Raw genomic sequence first — 12,361 nt, forward strand, 5'->3', positions numbered from 1 at the left:
AACATGGAAACACGAAATTCTCCATTATAAAATTTCGATATATATATAGTTTTTTATAAAATTTTAAATTCTAAAATAATCGAAATAAATGGATTTTCAATGTTCAAAATCATCGCGTGATTTCGAAAAGTTTCTTATCATTAAAATATTCCATTCTAATATTACCATTATTACCATTAATAATCAATAATAATAATTAATATCGTTTATAGAAAATATGGGATTCTAGATATCGATGGGAAAAATTCATATATTTGATAAAAACTTCGTTGACGAGTTATAAACATTTGAAATTTGCTTTGAATTAGATATCTAGAATTCTAATCCTATTTTAATAAACATTTTATATATTATTTTCGACTAAGATTTTGGTGATCAATATATGATAAATAACTTTAAACAATGTTTAAAGGAGTTGTATAATCCAGAAATAATCTTCTTTTACATTTGAATTTCTTGTAAATATTCTGCAAATAACAATATGGAAATTATATCTTTCAATTTGTCATTATTTATGAAACCACATTTATATAACATAGTTTCTTTTTTGAATAGAAATTAAAATATACAAGGAAAACAATCATTATATATATGTATATAATTATAGACAGAAATTTTGCTACGTAGTTATAAATCAATAATAATTAGACGTCAAGAGATGTCAGAATTAAAATCTCATTGTTCAACCCTTTCTTGCACCGGACTTCTCAATTATTCATTCATTGTACAACCTCTTCTCGTTGCAGCTAGACACCTATAGCTTCGAATATCAAAATTTAATGAAATGAACTTGAAAATGAAAACACTTTATACCTTTTATTTTCGATAAAATAATCAGCAAAATTGAATTGTTGCTTTTTACATTTCATCGGTGTCTCATTGCTTATTGTCACGTTTGATACGCATAAGTTGCAAAAATGAACTTATTAACTTTCTGAATTCTTCGTTTCGTATAAATACGAAGATCAATTAACTTGTTATTCCTGGAAAAACGATGAAAGTAAGATGTAGAGAGATTACGATAAAGAAGCGACAAAGCTTCTGCTATAGGCAGAAGCATAGAGTGTGTCTAAGGGCCAGTTCTGTGTCTAATTAAACTGAAACTGGCTCATTACTGTCGGTGAGATTGTGCAATATAAGATGAGAAAGACAGGCGAAACGTAATCTCGAATTTCGTAGTTAACTTCTCAGCGATGAGATCATCGTCATTAATTATTTATGCGTAGCAAATTTAAGCGCAAAAATTTCTTTTTTCCATTGTTCATTACGTATCTATTAAGCTTTTACACGATTAAATAAAATTAATATACATAAATAAATAACTTTTTCGAGAAATCATCACCATTTTAAATACTTAATTCCTTTGTAAAACGCAAAATATATCTGTATAAAGCAATTGCAAACTAAGATATTAGAGAGAGAAGCTTATTCATAATGCTCTGCCATAACCAGAACGCGGCTAACTCCATTAAACGTACCAGACGGATTATGTGCACCCATTTGGAATCGAGTTAAATCTTAGCTATATACTTAGAACCTTTGCAGCGATCTACAAATTGCAGTCAAATGCATGTATCATAGCTAATTTGTAATGCGATTTAATAAGTACCAATGACGGATTTCGTTGTAATCCGATTTTAATCCTGCTCTATATTTAAACTAAATTGATATATAATATTTCTATACGTAGAAGTGAGCGAAGATAATATTTACAGGATATTAATATATTAATAGGATATTTTTGGAAGATTCTAAAGATTTCTAAAAGCAAGAATAAATATTAAAAATGATATATAAAATTGTCACTTAAAGCTTATTTATTAGGGTATGCAAGCAATTGAAGTTTATGTTACACCAAGGGAAATAATGTAAGATTGCTCTTTCTCTGTTACTGTTGTTATAATTTCATTTTATTTAAATTAAATTGCTTACAGCATAATAAATAAATCGAAATTTTTGTATATCAGCTTTTGTTTTTAGTCTTTAAAATTAATTCTTTTAAAGTATTGGATGAATTATTTAATTAATATTAATATTCTATATAATTGAGAGGTTCAATGGAAAAGTAGTAATTCCATAAATGAAATACAATAGATTATGAAAATATTAAAGTTTTTTATTTTTTAATGAAATATTAACAAACAATTTTTTATTGAAACTTTGTATATTTTTATAGAATTATATATTTCTATAATTATATTATATTTTTTGGAAATATCATTTTAAGGAAATGAAATCAATGCTTAAAATTTTAATGCAATTTTTGTCTTTTCTCTTTTTTTTTTTATATAAAAAAATATTCAGAATTTAATCTATCTATTATTGAAAATATTATTTAAAGAAAAATTGTATTTAAAATTTGATAAAATTCTGAAATTTCGAAGGCTAATTTCATTCTTAAAGACATTTCTTGTTAAGAAAGAGATTTATATAGAGATTTATTATACATATATATAAAAAAAATATGTCTTAAACTTGTTTTTATCGTTGAAAGCTTATAGATTTTCCTATTAAAATTTTATTCACAATTCTTTCGAAATAAAAATTGTCAATTTATATTTAACAATAGATTTAATCAAATCTAAAAAAATTAATTCTAATAATTCTATTATCAATAATATAGATTATTTTTCTACAAGAAAAATAAGTTTATAAAAAAAAAAAGGTAAGATTGATTGTCAGAAATACTCAAAACCGACAGATCCAAGACTTCATTACGAATATTGCATCTTGCATTCATTCTTTGATACTGAAGCCAAGAACCACGAAGGAAATCGGAAAAGACTCAAAAGAACGATTAAAGAACTTTACTCAGCAAAATCTTCTTTCAGATCTATGTATCGCAGAAAATAAACTAAGTTACAATCACTGGAAAGATTTTTACTTGCAAAAATTAAACGATTGGTGAACATTCCATTTTACAATCTTATTATTTAAGTAGATATATTATTTATACAATTTTTTTATCCAAGTTTCATTTTAATTACTATTAAACAAAAATCTCGAATAAATAAAAAAATATGGATAAAAAAATATAAAATTATAGTAACTTAAAGTAATTTTTATTTGAATATAATCTTATTTATTATACATAAACAGGTATGTATAATTATTGTGTTAATCAAATGTTATTAAAAACAAACGATTCGAATTTAAAAACGTTTTATCTAAACTTAACTTTCATCCTTTTCGAAATAATTGCCTTTCGATTCTGTATTTATATCGAATGTCATTTCGAGAGAATAAAATCAATTCTCACAGTTTAAATATCTTTTTTCGATTTTATTTTAAAGTATAAATATAATTATAATATTGCAAGATGATGTAGAGCAAGATATTATAATATTCTATCATACTATTGTAAAAATATTTTCAGACATTATATTTATAAAATGTGAAATGTGAATGTTACCAATTTTGAAAGTTGATTTTGTCAGTTCAAAGTGATATTTTATTAAAAAAATGAATTATCACATGTATATGGTATAAAAACATAAATTTTTATCAAAATCAGAATTTCTTTTTAAGATGGCATATAAATACTTTTATCTTTGATTGCATAATGGATATATCTCACAATATAGTACATAGAATTAATATTTATAAACTACTTATTCGTTTGCTTCTCTATTATCGTGTAATACGATAGAAGATTATAAATACGTCATTTTAATAAAAAAGCGAAATATAAATGACTCAGAAAATCATTGTTATCACTTTAAAAGCACCAGAATCCGCTCATTGTATTCCATGACACAATTGCAAAGTTGATTTCTTGCTGGTGCGACTAAGAGGGGTCATAAGAAGAAAGTCATTAAGCGTTTAAAAGAAGTATTGTGCCAACAGTTTTATGCAGATTGCGAATATGACTTCCAAAATAGAAAATTTTAAAAAAATTCGTAAAAATAAAAAAGCCAAAGAGGAATAAAATGTGAGTTATTTATTATGAAGGAAGGGGTGGAAAAAAGACAGTGTGTAATGGAAATTAATAATGAAAAATGATAAAAAGGAAATATGAAAAAGAGGAAAAAAAATTATAAAGAACAAAGTACAAAATAAAACTAAAGAAGGTTTATGAGAATGAAGGTTAGGAGCAAATTCTTAATACTGAACATTTATTGAAGTATGCCGATGCCAAGAACTGGGAAAAGAAGAAATAAATGGAACGAAGCGGAGAGCAAACAACAACTGAAGAAGAATATGGAAGGCTTTTCTATGAAGTGTAATTGGAATAAAACTTGGACCAGTAAATAAGAAAAAATTTTTAATTCTGAGATATGAAAGCGAAGAATGTTTTAATTAAAAATAATTAAAAATACTTATTACTTAAGTAATAAACAATAATGATCATTAATAATTAATGAATAAACTTATTTGTTATAATGAAATTAAAAAGAAATAATAAGACAAGATTAAATGAAGAATAAATAGCTAAAAAGTATTTAGATCCAGTGCATATATTTACAAGATGTTATTAATATTCATGAAACATCTTTGAAAAGTCGATTCTAGAGACTAAAACAAAAGTTGATTATTTATTAATTAATAAGCAATTTAAGTTTGTATAGAATGAGATACTTCTAACCTTATTATATCGCCGGCTCACTTCTGTCTTCATTTCGCTTTGTCTAATATAAATTTCACATTAAAAAAAGAGAGAAATTTTTGTTTGTATGAATTTCGATTATTTCTAACTTAATAAATGAGCTTTAATCGACCTTTTTACAATCCAATTTTTGATCTCCAAAATGTCTCACTTGAACCTATATACAACTCATCCATTGTACAAATATGAAATGTTATTGCAGTATATCATATCTCATTTCTCTAACGAAATATATACATCTATTACTGCATCAAATATATTATATAATTTATAAGTTATTTATTTATTTCATTATAATTCACATAATTTTATTATGTTAAATTTATATTCAATTATTTAACTATAATATTTTAAAATTTTTTTCTATGTATTTATTTTTTCTATCTTTCTAATTTTTCCGTTATATTGATAAATATCATTTTTATGTCAATAATAACAGCAACGACATAACAGGATACAATTTTATAAAAATATTTCAAGAAATTAAATTTTCATTAATTCATGCAATTAATTTATTAAAAAATTTTATTCGTATGAAAAAATTTCGTTTTTTCTCAAATCAAACAAAACACGAAAGCAAATATTTCCTTGAAAAAGTTTGGCATACAAATAAAGATATATACCTAATATCTTTGTTTTATGATAGAATATAATTTTAAATAACACAATATAAAGATAATTTTTTTTTACGATTTCATTGGATTATTGAATTCATGGTTAAATTGAGCGAATATGAAAGCAAACAAGAAACGTTGCGACAAATTAACGAAACTATTCATGTGAATTACCAAAAAGATTGAATGTAAACATAGCGAAGAACATTGCTGCGGATATATGGTGTCACAAACTGTTTGTTTGTATTGGAAGAATAGAAACAGGATAGTTGAATGTTTAGATTCTCATTTAGAATTGGGTTAACCTAATCTATAGAATCTGTAAATTTTTTATTACTTAATAATTATTACACGCACATTATAAATTGCATAATATTAATATTTCGTAAAAGTTTTTATCAATTATCATAATTTATTATATATAATTAATATTTTATAAAAATATGTGTAAATAAATATAATATTGGTTGCTCTAAAAATTCTTTTGGTTATTTGATGATTAGAAATATTTGAAAAATATGATGATTAAAAATAAAAACATACGATTTGAATAAATATTAAAACAGTGTCGTTTACTTTATTGTAATGTTTAATTTTTCTCTAATTTTTCAAGAAACGTGTATGTATTTTCCCTGTTAAATATCCTGAATCTTTTTACAAAATTGATCAACTATTATGTGAACTCACTGAATAATAATGAATAAAGATAATCACCAATTACTTCGTCACTCGAGACACCATTGTTTGAAATGATTAAATTTAATTACTACTGAAATAAGTAGAGATGATTATGACGAGATAATTTGTATATATTTTAGCACATACAATGAATAACATATACACGTGAAATGTATTATGTTATTATTGTAAATATATATGCAATGAATCTTTTATTATGATTTATTCTTTAGTGGAAATGTGTTGTTGGTAAATAATGATTTGTTAGAAGAAAAAAGAAAATATTATTTAATGTTATTTATGGGGAGGGGTTATGTATCATCTCGAAGTCGAATTTTTCGATCAAAGTATATTCTTATCAATTTTTTTGTTCTTCCTTTTCTGCGCATAAACGGAAACTTCTTGGCGGTGATGAAAGTCGTGTCTGCGATTCCTCGGAATCTGTTTTGCACGGTGATAATCCGGTGTTTTTATATTGAAAATTGCCGTACATGTATCCGCACAGGGGGCAGAACATACGAACTTTCTTCGCACGTTTCATTATCAATGGTACAAAACAAAGCGGCCAACATCTGTTACGAATTACATATAAATTTAGAATTGAAATTATTTTATTAAAAACGAAATTTTTCTTTATAAAATTATTTTAATTATTTTCTAGATAAATGTCTATGTTTAACGATCTTTTGATAATAATATATTTTTATTCGTATAAGGGATAAGGAAAAATTGTATTAATTTTTTAAACAATATAAATTTGTTGCTGTATATCTGTATATTACACAAAAATATTGATTTAATTAAAAAATTATCTTATATTCTATAGAATTATTTTAGATAATTTCGATGTTACTATGAATTCCATCAGGAATTATTTTATTGCAATATATTTAAAATTATATAGAAAAATGAAACAAACAAAATGTGCGTGGAAAAATGATAATTTTTTTGAGGAGCACAGTTGCATTATTCTCATTTTTATTTGTTTCTCATATATATTTTCAAATTTTTACCACCATAAAATTTCGAGAAAAGCAGAACAGTTACATCCGTGACGTTGATAAATACGTTTGTTCGCGGCAGCTTCTGTTGATATAATTTAATTTAACATGTTTTAGTTCGTTATACCGAAGCTGAAGTTTACTTCAGAAATTATTCTAGAAACTATTTTATAGCGTAATATTTAAAAATTAATTTTTTTTTTTTCCCGCTTCATATCCCACTATATATCCTCAAGTTTTATTTCGTTAAATATAATACGAAATCATCGATTAAAATTTTTATTTTCCAACTTTTGGTAATTCCTTAATAATTCGACAATGAATTTTTTCAAATACGAACTTTAATGCGATATTTTTATCGAAATTTATTAAAATTCCTGAAATTATATCATTTCTGTAAAATTCACTTATTTATCAAATATTTACGATGAATTTGCAAATAAATTGAAGAAGCTTTCGCGGTTACTCATTAATCTTTTATCCTGACGCGGGAAGCTGAACGAGCAGACAGGAAGCGTGAAATTAATTGTTGGTTACCTGCACGCCAGCCAAAATCTGTCTGCCCTAAATTCCAAATCATCGCCATATGTGCATATCAAGTAAAAAAATTTAAACTCGTTAACTGGCATAACGAAGCTCGTCGAAATTATTTTTAATGTGTGATTTTATAAAAATAAAATAATTTGACTTTTACATTGACAAATTTTCTCGTTGACAATTATATTCTTCAAAAAAAAAAAAAATAATTGAAATTTAATGCTTTCGATTAAAGATTGATCATTGAAACTTGTAAAGAACAATTAATAATAATTCTACCTACCCTAAAAGACACAGAGCTCCAATATGAGAAGTCGTCAACTTGTCTCCTCGAGTATGAAGAGTCGGTATTGCTTCCTTGTGACATCGAGGGCAAATTTTTTTTTCATTATGAGATTTCCATGTGTCCACTGTGCAAGAGAATTAAATAGTGAGTGATTCGATAATCTTCCAATTTATTCAAATGATCGATATTTAAGAAACATTACCACGAGTGGCATAAACTTTTTTTGTTTCGCTTTTCTTAGAATTGTTGTCTGTGTTACCGAACGATTGCAGTTCTGTAATCTTTGACGCTGTTTTCTTGGTTGATATTTTTGGCCCCTCTTCTTTCTGGTTTAAATATCAATACAATAACGAGTATATAAGTTTATAATAATTATACTTAATTTACTCTTCTCTCTGATTTAATCGAACGTTAATATAAACGTTAATAAGAATAAGTTTAATATTAATAACAATGTCTCTATCGATATTTTAAATTTATAAATTATGAAAAAATGATTAAATAATAATTCGAAGGATTGAAGTAGAGAAATATTAAAAATATTAAAAATCGTCGATAAACTTCGGTGGAACTTTAAATAAAATACACTCTTATTAAACCGCATTTATTATTTATACGGTATATTTAAAAAAATTTGAAAATAAGACAAAATTTTTTAAATAAAATATAAAAATACACTTGTGCGTGTTATTTCTTTTCGTTAATAAAAATCTGAAAATGATATTATCGACATAGCTCGAACGAAGAGTATTAAACGAAATTGATTATTTTTAAGAGAGGAAAAAAAAAAAATTCGTTTACCTGAAGCAAATGTTGGTTAGAACGTTTCGGATGAAATTTACGAATATGTGCGAGAAGACCGTTCGTATCTTTTCCTTTGTTGCTTACTCGTTTGTCACACACAGGACACCACGTAGCCACGTACGACTATGATAAGGATAGAATATGATATAATATAGGATTCTAACCTGTACAAATTAACGAGCGTTTCCTAGTCATTACTTAACAATTAGGTAAGATTTTTTTTTTGCAAAAAGATAGAACAACCTGTGTTTGGCATATCATATCTTCAAGCACGTGATTCTTTGTTTCGTTGTGAATTTGTTGTACATTTTCATAAAAATAAATAAACTTTTTACGGTAGAATTACAGGTGACAGGATGGAAATTATGTGTGCCTTTGTATAGTATACTGAAATTAGATACTACAATACCAATTAATATATTCAAATAACTTCAATTATCATATAGATTATATCGATATATTCATTCAAATGAGAGATAATAAAATATTATTTTATTCCCTATATGCTCAGTATATTCTAACATTAATTTTAATGCTCTTTACTCTATACTTGTCGCAAAGCTTCCTCTTTTCTTTTTTATTTTGTAAAAAAGCTTCGAATAATTTAATTAATAAACGTGTTTATTAATACGTTTATCGTTAATAAAGTTTTTTTGACTTTTCGTTAATACGTATCTTTTGATTGTCGTGTATTTTATTTCCATTAATTTTTTATTTTTCTCAATCAAAAATTCACAATAATATTTTCAATAAATATAGAATTTAGAAAATTAACATGTGCTGTCAAGATCAGCTTCTTGGATTTTCGAAAGATTTTTAAAGCTTTAGTTGCTTATTAAAAAATTATCGACAAAACATTTGTATGACATTTGTAGTATCCATACTAGATAAATTAGGTTAGATATATATCATCAAAATGATCTTCTAGGTGTCATTCCTTATTCGTATACGAAATTTTCTTAATATCCTTCAGAAAAATGATTTTGACAATAACATTTTTAGCTTTCATTCTCCTATGATACATTATTAAATGAATGTTATATATTTTTTTTCATAATGCATACATTATCGAATGACTGATAAAGATAGAGATAAATAAATAACTCGTAATTGATCCTCTGTTGATAATGTTTTCTTATTTTTCATAATTCAAATATTGTTTTCTCACAAGATGGAGGAAAAAGAGATTGAAAAAAAGAATTGAACGAGGTAAAAAATGCAGAAGCTTTGTCGCTTTGGTAAAAGTTAGTCGTTAAGTCGGGAAAGTGAGTTTCGAACGAAGCAATCTTAAAGAAAGAGGCAAAGGAAAGGAGCTTTTGCTGAATGTAGTACGAGAATTTTAAACTAAAGTCGAAAGTTTCGAAGACAAAAGATCGCACGAGAGCTCGATCACGGATAGTGAACACGCAATGATTCAATTCCAACGATCAGAATCCGCGATCTTGTATTGTAATTGCAGTGATTTTAGAGTTGGTATTTCGAATCTTATTATTGGACCATGTCTTCTATTAAATCATAAATTGTGTTGTTCTTCGATAGATACTTTAGACAGAGTATTGAAATTTAAAAAAGTTTAAGAGGAGATTCTTATAAAGATTAAAACAAACGCAAAAATTGATATCCAAAAATATTTATATTAATCCTTATTTTTCAAGTTATAAAGAATTTAATTTTGCATCTCGCGAAATAATTTTATTTCCGCTTCATCCAGTGTAAAATTAATCTCTTTAATGGCGCACATTCTTCTGAACTGTCTTACAAGTTAGAAAAAATTCCAATAAAATTTTACTCAGCTTATGTAATTCGATGTGAAACTAATTTAAATTTTACATTTGCGAGAATTAATTTTGTGATGCTGTAATAAATATAAGTATTCTATTTTTTTTTATCTTACAAGTGATTTAGAATGTGTTTCGTATTATAGCAAAAATTTTTAAAAAAATTCATTGGCTCACTCCAAATATTTATCTTTGATTACACAGTTCTAATTCTCTTATGTGCAAGAAAATGATACAAGTTTCACATTTACAAATGTGTTTCGTAAAGTAAAACAGAATTGTGAAGAACATTTTATTTAACGAGCAATTCATTAAAAATAAATTTCTCGAAGTGATATCTGTCTGCTATGTTTATGAGAAAACAGATTTGTTTCATTTGTTGATTAGTATACTAAAGTTTGGCTGATCAGAGTTCGTTGAAAGGTAGCATGCCACTTGACTATCTCAGTTTTCTTCTTTTCAGTTTAAGAGTGTTCTTCTTACTTCTTGAAAGTCAAGTCATCCTACACAGAAAGTATTGGATTTCAGCTTAATCGTTGTTCGAAAAACAGTCTTGACCGGTTAAAACTCGTAAACTTTCAGGAATTTTCCACGAACTCTGGGAAACTGCTGCCACGGAATAAATAAAAAAGCATTTGTTTAAAAAAAAATAAAAACAACATTATTAAACGATCATGTTACGGATATTTTTATCCAAAGATGACATTAAGCATATATGTACTTTTATTGTATTCATAAGCATGTTAATTAATAAAAAAGATTATAAAGAAATTTGCTCTTGAAAAAATTTAGAAAATATTATATTGTCCTTCAATGTTCAAATTAAGATTCAAGTTCAAATTAATATCATATATGATAAAATTTTGCTCATTTATATTGAAAATAAAATAAAATATCTGAATTTATATGAATAAGGAGTTTTTTGAATATTTCAGGAAAAACTAAATTTATCATCTTCATTCAAAATCATAAAGAAACTAAAATTTGAACAATTTTTAAATGTTTGCAAATATATTGCAAAAAAAATATGTGTGTGTAATAATGTAGTGAGAGAAATGTTTACTTTCTAAAAATTTACAAAATATCAAATATTATATTGCCTTTCAATGTTGAAATAAAAATTCAAGTTCAAATTAATTATCATATATGATAATAAAATTTTGCTCATTTATATTGAAAATAAAATAAAATATCTGAATTATGTAATTAGGAAACAAATTTATATGAATAAGGAGTTTTTTGAATATTTCAGGAAAAACTAAATTTATCATCTTCATTCAAAATCATAAAGAAACTAAAATTTGAACAATTTTTAAATATGGATATGTATTACAAAAAAAATATATATGTAATAATGTAGTGAGAAAAATGTTTATCTGAAAATATATATATATATATATTTTACATACATATATTCTATTATTGAATTATTATAAATATGTCTCTGAGATAAATTTGAATAATAAAATTTTAAATAATCGATATTTTACAATAATTAATATAATAATGTTTGACGATTCACTCTATTGTTAATTCTATAATGATTCATTGAAGTTATTTATGAGGTATATATAACGCAAAATGATTATAAATGTAAAATTTGTTTAACGTGCCATTTGATAATCTGAAAAAAAAGATACATGTGATCTAACTACATGATTCAACCATAATATTGAACTATAATTTGAAATTATGATGAGAGAATAGAGAAAAAAAATAAAATTTAAAATTTTAGCTGCGGATATTTATTAATTTGAGAGATATTAATGAAAATCTTTCGATACTGTAAATTAAATTCAATTATATTTCTTCACTATTATCAGCAACAATCAAAATCTATAACGAGATTAATAAACAAATATAACCATTTTTAACATTCCTTTCACGGATCAATCCTTCCAATCTACGGAATACGAAAAAATAACCAAAATATAACATCTTATATTTGCTGTCTCATTTTAAACTTCTACTGGTTGTCTCGAGAACTAAAACCGCGTCGATAAGTGAGAAACAAGGAAGAAGAAAAGTCAACGAACAATTTGGTCAATCTCGTCACG

The 12,361-nt window shown here is 25.0% G+C and overlaps 1 protein-coding gene and 1 long non-coding RNA gene across 3 annotated transcripts; both read right to left on the reverse strand.

The window, feature by feature from the left end:
* Positions 1-232: 232 nt before the first annotated feature.
* On the reverse strand, positions 233-983 carry LOC147657402 (uncharacterized). The gene is made up of 2 exons (XR_015292579.1): positions 814-983; positions 233-467 (listed from the first exon to the last, which is right to left on the reverse strand). It is a non-coding gene; the product is annotated as an uncharacterized LOC147657402 (long non-coding RNA).
* A 5,025-nt stretch (positions 984-6,008) lies between these two features.
* Positions 6,009-9,350, reverse strand: LOC105735198 (uncharacterized). 2 transcript variants are annotated; one of them, XM_086910160.1, is made up of 5 exons: positions 8,770-9,350; positions 8,524-8,649; positions 7,925-8,048; positions 7,720-7,846; positions 6,009-6,470 (listed from the first exon to the last, which is right to left on the reverse strand). In XM_086910160.1, exons 1-5 carry the CDS (start codon positions 8,785-8,787, stop codon positions 6,257-6,259), a joined length of 609 nt encoding a protein of 202 aa, XP_086766286.1. In that variant the 5' UTR covers positions 8,788-9,350; the 3' UTR covers positions 6,009-6,256. The 2 variants fall into 2 exon arrangements, with proteins under 2 accessions (XP_086766286.1, XP_086766285.1); XM_086910159.1 differs by having other exon boundaries at positions 8,767-8,924.
* Positions 9,351-12,361: the final 3,011 nt, after the last annotated feature.

Source organism: Apis florea, unplaced genomic scaffold (assembly GCF_048593485.1).
Source record: "Apis florea isolate Af1SG1 unplaced genomic scaffold, ASM4859348v1 contig_3170_pilon, whole genome shotgun sequence".
Classification (NCBI taxonomy): domain Eukaryota; kingdom Metazoa; phylum Arthropoda; class Insecta; order Hymenoptera; family Apidae; genus Apis; species Apis florea.

Coding starts and splice junctions, on each gene's coding strand:
- LOC105735198 (XM_086910159.1), bottom strand. CDS start 8,787: ATGATATGCCAAACACAGGTT. Junction 8,650..8,766: donor TGATATGCCAAACACAGGTT/GTTCTATCTTTT, acceptor TCCTTATCATAG/TCGTACGTGGCTACGTGGTG. Junction 6,471..7,719: donor GGAGCTCTGTGTCTTTTAGG/GTAGGTAGAATT, acceptor AATTCGTAACAG/ATGTTGGCCGCTTTGTTTTG.